At 38.9% G+C, this 16,019-nt stretch overlaps 1 protein-coding gene across 5 annotated transcripts in view; it reads left to right on the plus strand.

Moving 5' to 3' along the window:
• Positions 1–4,097, plus strand: part of ATP11C (ATPase phospholipid transporting 11C (ATP11C blood group)) — a 144,095-nt gene extending 139,998 nt beyond the window's left edge. For 3 of the 5 annotated variants that reach the window (XM_081126277.1, XM_081126281.1, XM_081126278.1), the window contains one exon: positions 1,309–4,097. Coding sequence is in view for 2 of the 5 variants with exons in the window: in XM_081126279.1 (XP_080982405.1) it covers positions 1,309–1,371 (63 nt within the window). In the remaining 3 variants the exon portion in view is untranslated. The remainder of the gene's footprint in view (positions 1–1,308) is intronic. The other 2 variants (XM_081126279.1, XM_081126283.1) reach the window with 2 other exon arrangements.
• The last annotated feature ends 11,922 nt before the right edge of the window (positions 4,098–16,019 follow it).

Consider the following 16,019-nt stretch of genomic DNA (forward strand, 5'->3'; position numbering starts at 1 on the left):
ACTGACCTGCTTATATTTGCCCTCAGTGATGAATCTGCTTCCCAGTAGCCTTCAAAGTCTTTGACCCTTTTGTCTCAGATAGCCTTGTCCTACGCTGTGTTGTGCTTTTTAGCTATACTGTTTCCAGTTGATTTTGCATCCCCCTGGATTGCTTTCTTTAGCTCAGTCTGTGGTTTGGGGAACTAGGCTGGGTAGCAAGACGCCGCTATTGCTTTTGGACTCTCCAAGGCCTTAACTCCTACAATGCCTAATTAGAACTGAGGAAGTTGTGTTTTTTAAACAATTTATTTTAATGTGCTTATTTCTTCCAGGAATTTATATTCATGTGGCAATTAGTTTAGCCCCACTGAGTTTGTCCCTTGGTTGATAAGGTGACACCTTTACAAGTTCTCGATGTGAATGGCAATCTTATTTTCATTAGTCACCATTACCCTGCTATCTGAAAAACAAATATGAGAATATGGTACATAAAAAGGAATGGAAAGTACTTTAGAGGACAGTGCAACCATGGCAAGGATGGTGCACCAAGAAAATAGCAAGCCCGTTTAAAGCCTTCCACTACTCAAGTTTCAAAAGGTGGGATTTCGGAGTAGAGCATAAAAGTTAGGCTCCCTCCCTTGACATAGGACTTCTACTTTCCAGAATACCTGATTGATTTATACTCTGAGCTGTTGGCCTGTCATGCCCCATCCCAATCATAACATTTGATAATATTTAGAGGACAGAAAAGATATCTACAAATTTTTAGGGATATTAACTTCAATATTACAAGGAGGAAACATGTTTCTTTCAATAAAGGAAAAATACTTTCACAGCAGTCTTTCAAAACAATGTATCTTCAGACATTCTCTGTCAAAATCTACACATCCAGAGACCAGTAATTGATTTATTCGTTCAGCATGTCCTGAACATCTGCATGTGCAGATGCTGTGCTAGGTGCTGGAGACAGAAAGATAGATGAGCGTCCCTGTTTTCAAGGAGTTCCCAGGTTATAGGAGGGATCTTGGTGAGGTAAGCCTCTGCTGTGGTGGATAGTCCTAGTGATAACAACTGTTAGGAGAACCCTGGAGCAGTCCAAAAGCAAAAAGCAAGTCTGAATCTTAACCAGCTGACAAATGATGAAATGATTAAAAACTGGTTACTGTGTCTCTCTCTCTTTTTCCCTGCATGTGAATAAAACTTGACACTTTGTTAAGACAGTCGCTTTACTCTCGTAACAAAATTTACTACTTGATTTATTTTTGAAAATGCTATACAGATTATTATTATTAAAATAAACCTTTTAACTGTATATTTTAAATTTTTCAGAATCAGAATCTTGAACTGCCTATGTTATTATCCTACAAGCATATTGACTGTGGTTACAGCTAAAAAAAGAAAGCATGAAGAAACAACTACAAAAAGTTATCATCTCAGGATACTCGATATGCAGCAAACGAAACCACTCTCTTATGTCTAGGGCTCAGAATAAATGTCCATTAAAATACCAAATGACTATTGTAAGCATTTATAGTTATTGTAAGTAGCCATTATGGTCAAAGCTCTCAGTTACAAATTACATGAAAGATGAAAGTAAGAATATTTACAATTTCTGGCTTTAGATAGAATAATGTAACTACCAAATGGGTGCTCTTGTAACCCATGAATTTTGTGAATGGATTTAAATAGAATAGTATAAAATAGAAGTCACGCAATGGTAATGAATAGATTTTGCTAATGTTTCTTTTTTTTGCCTGGTGGAAGAAATCAGCTGTTTGGATCACATTTCTTGTTCCTGCTGAATGATCATCTTAAATTATTTTTTCAACATATGAAAGGAATACTTGAACGTAACATGACTAATGATATCAATGAATCAGTTAGAATAGTTAATCCTTTCTGTTTACCCACATGCTAATTTTGTCTTGATAGAATATCCTTGCCAAAAAATACCTTGAACACTTATGTGGAAATTGCATTAGTCCTGGTATTTTTGTGAGAATCAAAAAATTTTATTTTTGTTCTTCTGAACAAACCCCTCGTAATGGGTGTGTGGCTACTAGATTTGAACATAAAACATTTCCAATCTTTAGTAACCCCTCAAAATAGTTAAGATATAACAGATTTTCCCCATATTTTACTGTGATCTGAGGTAAGGTGGGCCAAACCATAGTTACATAAAAGTAAAGGGCATTCTGAACATCAGTCTCTTATGACTGTAGAGAGGAAGTGAGAATAGCTTCTTTCAGACTTAATGGTTTTTATCTGAAAGGGGCTACATTTGTGCAGCACCTTTTTTTAACTTGCCTATTTGGGAGGTAAGAACCCATCCCAAGATGGTGTTTCAGCCTGCAGAGCCATAACTCTGGACAAACTTGGCTGGGTTATGGTTTAGCTCTAAACCATGAGATTCACCTTGGTAAAGTCCTTGACTTACTGGACTAGAAGGAGATTTTAGCCTGCTAATGAGTTCACTTAAAACAAAAATAAATGTGAAATGTCTTTATTAATGGTAAAATTAAACATTTTGGGGGGGGGATATAAATGACTACAATTGAGTACTAGATTGAAATGGTCTTTTAAAAAGTGTTTTCGTACCAGTTTTCATTTTTGGTTTTCTTTCTGGCATGCCTTTACTACCGTTAGTGTTTATGTTGTACCTTTTTGGAAAATTACTGAATTCCGTCTATACCAATGTATTTATATAGTCCATGTGGCACATTTGATTCTTCCATATATATTTTGTGTTAATGTTTAGGTGTAATTTTTCTTAAATTCTATAAGGGCATAATTTCACTTATCAGAACCATTCCATCATTATTGACTTGTTTTCATGATTTCATTTGTTGTCGTCTATCAGTATTAGTTTTGAATATTTTCTTAGGTGTCATTCACACCTTACCTAAGTGTGCTCTGTTCTGGTATCCTGTATTTGAGGCAGTCTGCTGAAAACAAAGTCTATATATTATTTCCCCATTCCAAAGAGCTAAAAACTCAGACCCAGAAAAGTTGTGATGTTTTGTTGTTACTGTTTGCTTTTTTATAAGTAGTTGTTTTGTTTTGTTTTAGATTTTTTAATTGATTTTTTTTTAGAGAGAGGAAGGGAGAGGGAGAAAGAGAGAAGCATCGATGTGAGAGTGAGGCAGCTATTGGCTGCCTCTTGTACGCCCCCTACCTGGGATCAAACCTGAAACCCAGGCATGTGCCCTGACCGGATATTGAACCAGCAACCTTTCGGTGCATGAGATGACACCACCAACTGAGCCACACCAGCCAGGGCCATTCTTGTTTTTATAGTTGTTGCTGTATTGTTGTTGTTTTATGTAAGGACTATAGAGACTGTGAATACCAATGAGAGAGCCACATTGGATAAAGAAGTGTATTTAATGCAGAACCATTGGAGACTTGACATAATCAGAATATCCATGGTACTAGAAATATAACTGGTAGCATATAAAATTCCTTGCAGCCAGGAAGAAAGATAAGTAAGGGGGGTTTATAATCAAGTCTCAACTACACATTACACTGCAGTTCAGATCCTTGAGAGGGACCTGACTTTTCTTTTTGAAAGACATTTTATTAAATATGAACTAAAAATCAGCTAGGGGTTAACAGATGGAATAACTTGAAGTAAGCTGTCCAGTATGCCCAGCTCTATAATTTAACCGTTACCTTATTTTGTGACAGAGGAGAAAATGTAATGCTAGGATCATATGACATCATGGGAATAATTATGAACTATCAAAATGTCCTTATAATTTCATAACTGTTGTCCATTGTTTGAAGATGTTACCTACTAAACTGAAAAAATAAATCCCGTACCTACCACATTTACACCAGCAACAGTATAAATGTAAGCATAAATTTGCAAAATTCATAATTTAGTGATGAAATTTTTTAATAACATGCAGTATATAAATGAGCAGATTTTATGCAAGTATTGACAAAATCATTTTTTCGGCTTGCAAAATGGGACTGCAATATGACATTTTTCACTTAAGCAATTTTTTACATCTGCGTTGTTGCTTTCTATAATGAATGTGAATGCCATCTTTTATGAATGCAACTTTTTCATTACAGAAATTTTGTTTGATCTAATCAATAAACTTTGGTATGATATGATTGGTGTTTTAGTCTCTTTTCTGGAAACATCTCAGTTTGACATAGAAACAATATGGAAGCAGTTTGGTAATGGGAAATAAGTTTCTAATTTCCTCTGCTTGTACAAGTCACAAAAGAGTGATCATTTCTGTATGCGTTCGCCTGGCATTTTAGGGCAGTATGTAATTTGTGGAGGTCATGATATTGGTGGGAGTGTTGAATAAGACTGTACTTTGTTACTGCAGAGATCAAAGTCCAGCCAAATCAGCAAATCCATATTGAAAGTCTGCTGGGCGCTTGCTGCTGCCCATGCATTGGGCGCGGTCTGATGTATGGTCTTTGTCTCCATCCAATTGAAACCATTTGATTCTTAGGTAGCCAAAGATGCAGAGATTTTATAATAGCTTGAAACTTGATCCAGAATATGTGTGTATACCTCTCTCCCCCTCCTTCCCTCTCTCCCACTTCTCTACCTCCCTTTCCACCTTCTCTGACATGTTCATGTTCAGCCTTCACCCAAGGCCTGTGACAGTCCCTTTTGACAAACCCTACTCTCCTTGACCGCTAAGAAATTAAAGTTTTTCTACTGTAGCTCGATACATTACATTTTTACACTTCAGTCTCTTTTTGTGGTCTCTCTTTTATTAAGTGGGAATTGTGCTGTATTTGGAGTTGAGACCTGAGTTAAAATTTCAGCTTTGTGACTCGGAGCCATTTCCCAGTCAGTGCTCGCTCTTCTCACCTGCAAAATGGTGTCTTGGGAGTGAGGGGTGGTCAAGCGAGGTAAAGGTTTAAAATTGTTTTGTAAAATGTCATTTGCTGTTCAGGTGAAAGCATCATTTTTATATTAAGGGTTTGGGTGGTTTTTTTTACCTTCTGGATGAGTAGTTGTCATTTACCAAATTTTCATGAATGTGTCTTAGATTCTACCTTCTTAGAATTAATCTATTCAGGCTTCCCTCCCTTCCCCCATTCTTCCTTTTAGGGAGCTGCCTTACTGCTGAGTCTGCCCAGGATTGGCCAGTGAAGTAAGTATTGTGAGGGTCTTGAGTGGTTTGGCCCCTTCAACAAGAAGCATATTCAAAGGTTAGGGGCTAAGGTTATCACTATGGTTATTTAGTGAATGTGTCCATGGCTGTAGTGCTGGGCGCATACTAATGAAGCTTGAAGGGCTGAGTTCTTGGAATAGTTATCAGAAGAAAAGGAGCTTAATTATTTCATGACATTTTAAAAATTAATTTGACACATTTTTCCCAGCAACTGATGGGCAAGGAAACGTGGGCTCAGGTCCTAGTACGTGGACACACTATGCTGAAGAAATACTGCTGTGTGGATCAAGCACATCCTTATGCCCATATCGCATGGGCCTTAGGAGCTAGTGCTTGGTGCAGGCCTCTGGCTGAAGGGAACAGTGCACCTTAGTGGGCCAGAATTCCTGCCCACAGCAGGTCTTTGGCCCTGGCTCTGGTTGGGGAGGTGCAAGGATGCTCATGGCTAAAATGCCTGCAGCTGCTTTGGTGTCTTCATCGGCTTGCAAGGGCATATTTCCTACTAGTAAAGTCACTAAAATCCCTACTCGGCTAACGCATACAGCCAAGCACCGTTGTAATGACTTTATATGTACTCACTCCTTTAATAGTTCTAACAACCCTATGAAATAGGTATCAACGTATTCACGAGTAGGGAAGCTGAGTCACAAACCAAGATCACACAGTTTAGTAGAGTCGGATTTTGAACCCAGGTATTCTGACTGGAATCCAAGCACTTAACCAGGACACCATCTGCATCATTATACGGCCCTTAATGGCCTGAACAACCATACAGCGTTGCAGCATTAATGCAGAGCACGGACATTAACCGTCAGAGCATCAGGCAGGCCCAAGTTGAGGGACAGTCTACACAATAACTGGCTTGCACTTTTCAAAATTATCAAGATTATGAAAGACAAAGACTAAGGAATGGCCACATAAAGAGAAAGGCCATGTAACTAAGTGCAGCGTATGATCCTCAGTTGGATGCTGAACCAGCAATTGTTAGTGCGATGATTATATTTTGGAGAATCTGAGGGGGAAGTATATGTGAATTTTTTTCTAGTTTTGCAACTGAAGTCATTTTAAAATTATGATTTGAAAAATTAAAAAAATATCTGCATAACACTTTGTGGAGTGCTTTTACATACCTCATTTAATCTTCACAACAGCCCTAAGCAGAGAGCATTAAACTCCAGACTGTTGCGTATAAAGATGCAGGCTCAGACAGGTTGGTTATGTTGCCCCTGATCCCACAGGACTGAACCCAGGTCTTAGCCACACTTTCCCCCTACATCACATTGCAGTTTGGGCTCCTAAAGCATGTCCTACCGGATTCTAGAGATTAATAAAACAAACCTTACTGCAGTCATTTTCCTGTGGGCCAGTCGGGATTTAGTCCTACTCCAAACCATAAACAGGAGTCATGTCAACACTTAGTGTTGAGCTGGGTGGCCTCAGAATGTCCCAGGCCCAGGTTTTCCACTTTGTCCCTAAACTGGGCTTCCGTCAAGTTTTACCCTTCCCCCTACCCCCTGCCATCTGAGTGAGAATACAGGCAAGCTCCTTTAATTTTATTACGAGGCATCAGGTTAGTCACCTACCTCTACCTCTCGATCTAAAGTATGTACTTAGAGCAAGAACATGGAGATATGCCAGCACTCCGTCTCAAATGAGTCTACCCTGCTCCTCTATCAAAATCTGATTGAGATGATTGTGATTGAGCATTTCCCAAACTGGGTTGTATGAAACGAGTCCTAGAAAATGCTGGGAAGCTCTCTGCGTGATTGTCCCCTGTTTGAGAAGTGACAGCGCATACTAGTACATTAAAGTCTCTGAGGGTTACAATATTGAAGAAAGCCATTTGACTTGGTTTAACCCACTGTTCCAAACACTGGACCAAGGAACCCATTTCGTGTAGGTTATCTCACAACAAGGTTCTCTACATTGGTAACTATATAAATCACACACTCCTCCCCACTTGATGGAATTCACTTTGATGATCTGAGAAAGATGTAAATGTAGATATTAAGCCAAAAGCATCAGTAGAGGTCCAAAATAGAAGAGAGACCATCTCATGAGTTAAAATGGCTGAAAAGCCAACTGGGGTCTCTACGCAAAGCAGCCCACAGATTCGAATTGAGGCCGGAACCACTGTTAGGCTGGTGGGACAAAAAGGAGGAGGTGGAGATCCTGGGTCTTATGGCCTGGTTACTTGGCAGAAGTGGGAATTATTGTTGACCTATCGAGCAGCTGGGGCCCCCAAGTCTTAGTCACTATTGGAGATGCAGCCTGAAGTAGAAACCCTCGCTTCTGCCTGTCCCCAGACTTTCAGCCAATGCCTTCAGTTGGCTGGAAGCAGCTAACATGGGAGCCTGGGAAACAGTTGGAAGGGGGCTACTTAGCATCCCTACAGTGCAGAGCAGAGCTGTGAAGGGTGAAGAATGCATCTGAGGGAAAACAGGCCAGAGCTGACACATGCAGGATTTAAGGAATCAGGTTCATATTTATTGTTATAATTGAGTGTACATTTAAGATGAAATTTTAAGGAACTAGATTTTAACTCCTTTATAAACTTCATCCTTTATATTTTCCACATTAAGAAAGTACATGTGGAGAAATTAACCTGAATTCACTCTTGTAATATATTTAGTGTGATATAGATGATAATTTTTATGGATGCATAGATTAATGGAAGTAGAAGGCACTTGTATAAATACCACCTTCTCAATTAGTAATAAAGACACTTGAGCATTAAAAAGGCTAGAGCTAAATGAAGGAGTGAGCATATCTAGATAAATTCAATTTACCTACGTCACATTCAAGATGTACATCACATCTTCTTAAATGGATTTTAAATACAATTCAGGGGAGGTCATTTGGGCTCAGGCTAGGCCAAATTTTAAAATGCAACTTTGTGAATAATAGATGGCTATTTTGTCTGCTTTAGACCCTGCTGTATTTTTACCGCCTAGAGCCATGCTGGGACCATAGATGGTATTTAACAAATATGCATTAAATTAATGAGTACATGTTATGTCTAACTGCTTCCTGAGCCTATTTCTCAACTGGCTTTGAACTCACAGGGGAGAGAGATATTACAATATAAAGGGGAGGGTTCTTCACATTTCCTCCTTTACCTTCATATTCAGATAATCAGCCCTGAGCTCATTACCTCAAGAAGAAGTATATATATAGCAACAGAAAAGCACACACACAAAAAAAGGTCTTTTGTGTTTCAAAGGAGGATCACTAAGAAGAATGTAGGTTTGCAGAGGAGAGGGAAAGGGGGAGTTGTGGGCATAGACTGTCTTGGAATTACATGATTACAGAGCCTTTCCCCAGGCTGCTGGAAGAGAAATGAGAAAGGGGTCTTTCTGTGCAAAAAGCAGGCAGGTCTTATGCTCTCCTACTGAGCAGACCTACAGGGAAACAGCAGGAATGGAGAGATCAAGACCCTAGCCAGCCTGGGCAAGAGCCAGGAGAACTGGCTGTAGGGGACACCTTCTACATTGGGAATGGACCTCTCAGATGCAAGGTGTGCAGATGACTGAGGACCAGATAGGTGCCCTCACCCATTTCTAGCACCTGGACACTGCATGAGCTCCAGGAACTACAGTACAACCCTGAGGAAAAGGGAACCCCAGGAATGACGATTTCCTTCATTCATTCACTCATTTGTTTATTTAGGCAGCCTGGCAGGGTGGAGTCATGCAGGCTCAGAAACTGAATTTGTTTTTTAAGTACAGCGTGTCCCAAAAAGTGTGTACACTCTTCGAGTAGTTATTCATTCCAGTGGGTTAAATCTGAAAAGAAAGAAACATCAATTGAGCTTATCACCTGTTAAGTGTACACATTTTTTGGGACACCCTATGTATTTATTGAGTGCACACCCGCTCCTGCATTTGCTACATTTCCTTAACAGTTTTATCTCTTTCAGCTTGCACTGTCAATGTCTACCTAATTGGGTTTTCTAAATAACTTACTCATTTAGGCATCAAAACTTTTCTCGATCATTTTTGAATGGAAGTCTATTTATACTGTGCTGCGCTTTTTCCTGCCATTATATACAGAAGGTACAGAATACCACGTCACCTTCTCTTAATGACACTGGGTCATCATTATGGATATCCAGTACAGTGCCAGGCAAGAAGTACAGCAATGCCTGCATTTGGGTGTCTCCACACTGCTTGGCTTTAAGTGCATACCAGATCTCTTTCTACAGTTGTCCTGGCACGTCCTGTGCTCTCATTGTCAGTTATTTTTACTTCTTGCTACATTTATAGCATTTATTTTACTACAATTATCTGTTTCCTTCCTGTTAAGTTCTCCCACTGATTTTGTAAATTATAACAAGTAACTGACTAAAAATTCAGATGAATAAGTGTGTCAGAACTCCATGGGTGCTGATCTTGGGCTGTACTGAGCTCTCAAGGATGGTGCCCACTCCTTCCCACCCCAAAGCCTCAGGAATCATGTAAAAACCCTGCAGCTGGCTGGGAACTCCTTGGTTCAAGACATTCCTCCAGGCGGATTTCACCTGCTTCCTGTGCTGAGCCTCTCATGCATGGAATTCTAAGGAGCTACAACCTGCCTTCGCATTTGTCTTCGCCTTTTGTGGAAACTCCACAGGACACTGCTACTCTTTTTTACTTTCACCTCCATGCTCCACAGCCCAACAACTGAGGCTGTAGCAGGCTCCCAGGGTGCTGCGGACCAGCCCCTCTAGCTTGCCCTTCTCTTCAGAGAGGAAGATCAGACACTGCGTCCGAAATGATGAGGGAAAGGCTCTGAGTGAACAGCTTCTAAGGATTTATCATTTTTTTAATTAAAGTTTTTACAGTTTACATTCAATATTATTTTGTAATAGTTTCAGGTGTACAACATAGTGGTTAGACATTTATATAACCTATGAAGTGATCTCCATAATAAGTCTAGTACCCACCTGGTTCTAGTACCCACCACAACTATGACAGTATTAATAACTATATTCCCTACACTGCACTTTACATCCCCGTGACTGTTTTTTAACTGCCGATTTGTACTTCTCAATCCTTCATCTTCTTCACACAGTCCTCCAACCCCTCTCCCCTCTGGCAACCATCAGTTTGTTCTCTGTGTCTCTCTGTCTATGAGACTGTTTCCATTTTATTTGCTCTTTTATTTTGTTCTTTAGATTCCACATATGGTAACAGTGCCTCCACTATATGGTTGTGTAGGTGCACATATAAAACACTTAGAAAAGTACCTGGCACAAAGTAGGTCCTATTTCAGTTTGATCAAATAATAACATCATACTTTATTGGTTTGCATATTTCCCCCCACTACATGTGTAAGCTCCCTGAAGGCAGGACCCCTATCTTTGCTCTCCATATATTCTGTGTCTAGAAAATTGTATGAGCTCAATATTTGTTGAATGAACATTGAGCTAACAAATCTAGAACTTATAGGCATATATACACAGCCCATGGACACAGACAATAGACAGAGGAAGAACTGGGGAAGGGTGGGAGATGGGTGAGGGGCGTAAAGGGGAGAAAATGGGGGACATCTGTAATACTTTCAAAATAAAATAAATTTTTAAAAAAGGTCTTTCTTCTCCTAATAACTATCCTAAATACTGTCCCTGTGCCTTGACACATCACTTAAGTGATTTCCTTCCTCAGTCCCTTTCTCTACATTTAGACCTACTGCAAAATCATCTTATAGATCTAGACATGCTACCATATGGATGAGTCATGAGTACAGCACAATTGTGCTGAGTTGGAGTTGTCACTACATTGGTTTTTAACCTACTGTCCCAACTTGCTGAGATCTTCTAAATCTTGATTCTGTAATCTCTGCTAATAATGCTACCTCCAAACTCTGTGATATGTTAAATTTGATAGACTTTCCTTTTAATATTTAAGTTATTAATACAAAATAACTTTTTGAGTGCAATTTATTACACAAACTCTATATATTGAACATTGTGTACAGGGCAAACCTAAATATATACTTATTGCAATAACAGGTCAACAATCATGAATAGGAAAATTCTAGAAGTAATAACTGCTTAATAAATATATGGAAGATGATAGCTGAATGTATGAGGTGGCAGACATTAGTGATTTATACTACTGAGAAATAGCTCGAGACTATAATTCCCTCGTAAGATTGAAGTATCAGAGTCAAATCTCATGTTTTCAGCACAGATCAACAGGATGCGAATTTGTGGGGAAAATTTCACTTAGTCTCTTCAATAATTAAACTCATGTGAACCGTCACAGGACAGATGGCTGTGCTATTTACAACAAATTATAACCTTTAAGGATGAACATGTACTATTGAAATGTAAATATAAATTCACTTTGAATTTTAATTGAATAGTGTACTATTGTTTAACAGGTGAACCTGATGTCAAGACTTTAGAGTATGTTTTAATAAAGTAAGAAAACATCTTAAATTACACAAATATTAGGTGAAGATTATTTATACAATTTCTCAATATTTCTGAAAGCTTTTGAAAGGCCCTTTCCTGACATTTAAATTATCTGTTCTATTGAATAATTTTGGAACTGGAAAGGGATGACAGGTTTTTATCTTGTTTTCTTTCCATGCCTTAAAATGGGTCTGTATATAAAATTTGAAGAGCAATTTTAACTTCCTTGTCAATCACTGATGTTATCAAAGGGTGTAAGTAACATGTGTTCACTGTTGGCATATTTAATACTTCCTCCCTAAAGACCCTCCTTTTGATTATAAGAAATCTTCTGACCATTTGATTGAAAGCACTGTCTAATTCAATGTTTAGATTTCAGTGGGCTTTTAAAATTATTATCCTCGTGGGATTTAAAATGCAATTTTGTGTAGAACCCTAGATTTTAGCCATAGAAGTATGAAAGAACACATTATTCAAATATGATCTATTAACCTTATTTCATCACTAGTTTGATATTTGAAGCTTTGACATATTTTTCTTCACACTCATTAAAAAGATATTGCCAGTGGGAAATGAGTACACTTTAATGCTTAGGAAAAAACAGTATTTAAAATTAAAAACAGTATGATCTCAAAAAGACCTGGGATGGTGGTGAATGCTATAATACTAACCATGGTGGCCATAAAGGCAGGGTTTTTGCTTTTCTGTTTATTTATGCTTTTCCATAGATTTCAAATCATCCCCAATGCGCATGTATAATAAAAAACACACAAAAACAAATAAATCGTTTATTCTGAGAGATAAAAGTGTAATAAATTTGAACACTGTAATACTCCCATTTCTTTTTTATTGATTTGATAGAGAGAGAGAGGGAGAGACATCAATTTGCTGTTCCACTTATTTATTGTTGACACCATTGCAAATGTCCCCCATTTTCTCCCCCTTTGCCCACCTCCACCCAGCCCCAACCCCCTCCCTTTACCCTCCCCACACTGTTGTCTGTGTCCATAGGCCATGCATATATGTTCTTTGGTTAATCCCTTCAGCTTCCTTTTTCCTGTCCCCTGCCCCTCCTACAGCTGTCAGTCTGTCCCATGCTTCCATGTCTCTGGATCTATTTTGTTCGTCAGTGTATTTTGTTCATTAGATTCCACATGTAAGTGAGATCATGTGACTTTGTCTTTCTCTGCCTGGCTTATTTCACTTAGCATAATACTCTCCAGGTCCATCCATGGTTGGGTAAGACATCCTTGTTTTTTACAGATGCATAGTGTTATACACTCTATTTTATATATTTTAACTGAGAAAATCCGTGAAGACCTTTCCACATTAATACATTGTGATATTGATTTCATGTACATTGATTAGTTAACCATTCCCTAGTTGGCGGCTAATTAGGTTTCTCCTCCTCCTGCTCCTGCCTGCTATTGTTAATGATGTGGCAATGCACTGTAGACCAAAAAAAAAGCACACTTATCAGATCAGCTTCTGGTATAAAATCAAAGATGGGGGATTCCTGGTGCAGAGACAATGAAGAATGTGTGACAGACTGTATTGTGGAAATTTCTGCTACCTAGATCTTTACAAAGTTTGCCAACCACTGGTTTAGAGGAAAACAGTGTCTTACTCTTCGGTAGTATTTGCTTTGCTTATTTGTGAGTTTAGATATTTTAAACAGGTAGGAATTTGCATTTCTTCTCTTGTCAATTACATTTCCTTTGTCCATTGTTCTTTTAGGTTGCTCATCTTTTTTTCCTTCCTTACTTGTAAGAGTTCTTTATTTATTAGGGAAAAATACATTTTGTCATATATTTGCAAGTATTTTTCTCTGTATGGAATTACCATCACATATGGCATCTTTTTACATTACAAAGGAAGTTTTAATGAGTATGTAGAGAATGACAGCAGGTTATGTTTTAGATATGGTAGTGAAAGAAGTTCTCTGACAAGGTGACATTTGAGCAGAGAATTGAAATAAGCAAGAGATGGAGCCCTTTGGATATATGGATGAAGGGAAATCCCAGCAGTGGGAACAAACGCACAGACCTTGAGATGGGAGCTTACATGACACGTGGCCGAAACGGAGGGAGAGTGGTAGGAGTTGAAATTAAAGCGGTAGGGAGGAGTGAGCTCATGTAGAACGTTGTAAGCCAAGGTAAAGATGTTGCATTTTACTCTGGTTTCATTGAAAGATTGTAGCATTGTGAACAGTGACATGATGTGACTTAAGCTTTAAAAGGATCACTTGAGCCTAATTTTGTTGTCTGTCTGTTTATTCATTTATTTATGTATTTATTTACTTATTTTTAATCCTCACCCGAGGATTTTTTTTAATTGATTTTAGAGAGAGAGGAAGGGAGAGGGAGAAACGTGGATGTGAGAGAGAAACATCAATCTGCCGCCTTCCTCCTGTACGTGTCCCAACCGTGGATTGAACCCAAAACCTAGGTATGTGCCTAGGGAGGAATCAAACCCAAAACCCTTTGGTGCACGAGACAACACTCCAACTAACTAGCCACCCGATCAGGGCCGTTGTCTATTTTTAAATATGATTTATATTTTCTTGTTATAAGCTAAATATATGTCCATTTTTAAATATGTAGGTAAAAATAGAAAAGTATAAAGCTCTTGGCCTTAGTGCCATCTTCTTAGAAACCTTGGTGCTATGAGAGCCAAGTGGGGAAAGAAGCAAATGTGCAGTCTGCAGGACAAAAGAAGAAAGTTGAGGCAGAGGTCCAAGTGAAGCCACAGGAGCAGAAACAAGGGAAGCCAGAGGCCAAGGACATGGGTACAAATTGTTAGACTGCATGCCTGCTTTCTGCAACTCTCAATGGATCTATCTGATCGCCCTGACCACCTTTGGAGAGACCTGCCTTTTGGTTCTTTGCCCTGGACCTGTGACATTCTGGATTTGTTCTGGTCTGGCTGTGGCTGAATGTGATGTGTACGATAAATGATCTCTTCTACTGTCTTAACTGAAGAAAAAAAAATCAAAAAGTATAAAAAACTAAGAAAGGGCAACAGTATTTTAATAAGCCTTTGGGGATACACATATTGCACAGAGATATATGCATATATATCCTTATCTTAAGATTGGGAGGTACCTTAAAGATCATCTGCTCTAGTCACTTATACATTTTGAGCAAAAATATTTTACTTTGAATCTGGGAATTAGCTCTTTTTAGTGGAAGCTCCATTTCACCAGTGTTGTCCTTGTAGAGAAAACAATCGTAGGTCCCCTTCCTCCACTATGATATGGTGTATGGTTTATAAAAATGTTTTCTGTGTTCTACTTCAAATCAAGTCTTCCCTAAGTTTATAGTTGCTAAGAGCAGGTTGGTTTTAGAACATGTTTCCAAGTCTTCATGTTTAATTTGAAGTTAAGAATGAGCCTGCTCCCAGAGCAGGTGGAGAGACACGCTGTGGTGTACTGTGGTTCCTTGTGGCTGAGGAAACAGAATGAGCAGCAACTATCTTAAGGACATATATCAACTCTTCAAATAAAAGATGCAGCACTGTTTTAGGTGATGATACAACAGTGAACAAGACACAAAAGGTCCCTGTCCTGGAGCTTGCATTTAGTGGAGACAGTCAGATAACAGACTTATAAATGTGCAAATATATAATTTTAGGAAGTCATTTTTGCTCTGAATGAAAAAAATCAGTGCAATAGATGAAGCATATGGGAATGGGGCAGTGTCTTTTTTTAAATGGAGTGTCTCTGGAGGTCAAGCAAACCATTGCAGTGGGAGGCGTCCCCAGGGGTCCTAGGCTCTGAGAATGCAAGCATGCGGTGTCCAGGAACAACAAGAAGGCTAGTGTGGCTGGACAATGTGCACCAAGAGGCAGAGTGATAGTAGATGAGTTTGGTAAGGTACGGGGTGGGGCAGATCATTTTCACTATTTATTTTGGTCTCTCTTTGCATTTGGTGACTTGTGTCAGAGCTTTACCAGAGGAACACAACCAGTAGGATGTGTGTGTGTGTGTGTGCGCATACACACACATACATATATCTATCTTTTCATTGATAGAGACTCAGAGAGATTTATTTCAAGGAATTGGCTTACACAATGGCAATCGTGGAGGCTGTCTAGGTGGATTTGAAATCAACATGGTAGGTCTGCAGGGTGGAACCTCAGGCAGGCACTAACTTACAGGCCTGAGGTTTTGTTTTTTTTTCTTCCTTAGGCAAGTCTGTTTTGCTGTTTAAGGTCCTCAATCCATCAGATAAGGCCATCCAAGTTTTCAAGGGCAATTTCCTTCAAGTCTACTGATTGTAGAAGTTAATGGCTTCTACAAAATACCCCAGAGCAACACTCAGATTAGTGTTTGATTGGATAACTGTAGCCTAACCAAATAGACATATAAAAGTGACCATTAGTCATTTTCAAAAATTTAGTGGTCCTTGCCAGCCTGTTCATATTTAAAAATGAAGCCCAGAAAAGCTGATTGGGGAGTTTATAGGCAGGGCTGACAAACTGAAAGTGTT

The sequence above is a fragment of the Miniopterus schreibersii genome (genome assembly GCF_964146895.1).
Source record: "Miniopterus schreibersii genome assembly, chromosome: X".
Lineage (NCBI taxonomy): Eukaryota > Metazoa > Chordata > Mammalia > Chiroptera > Miniopteridae > Miniopterus > Miniopterus schreibersii.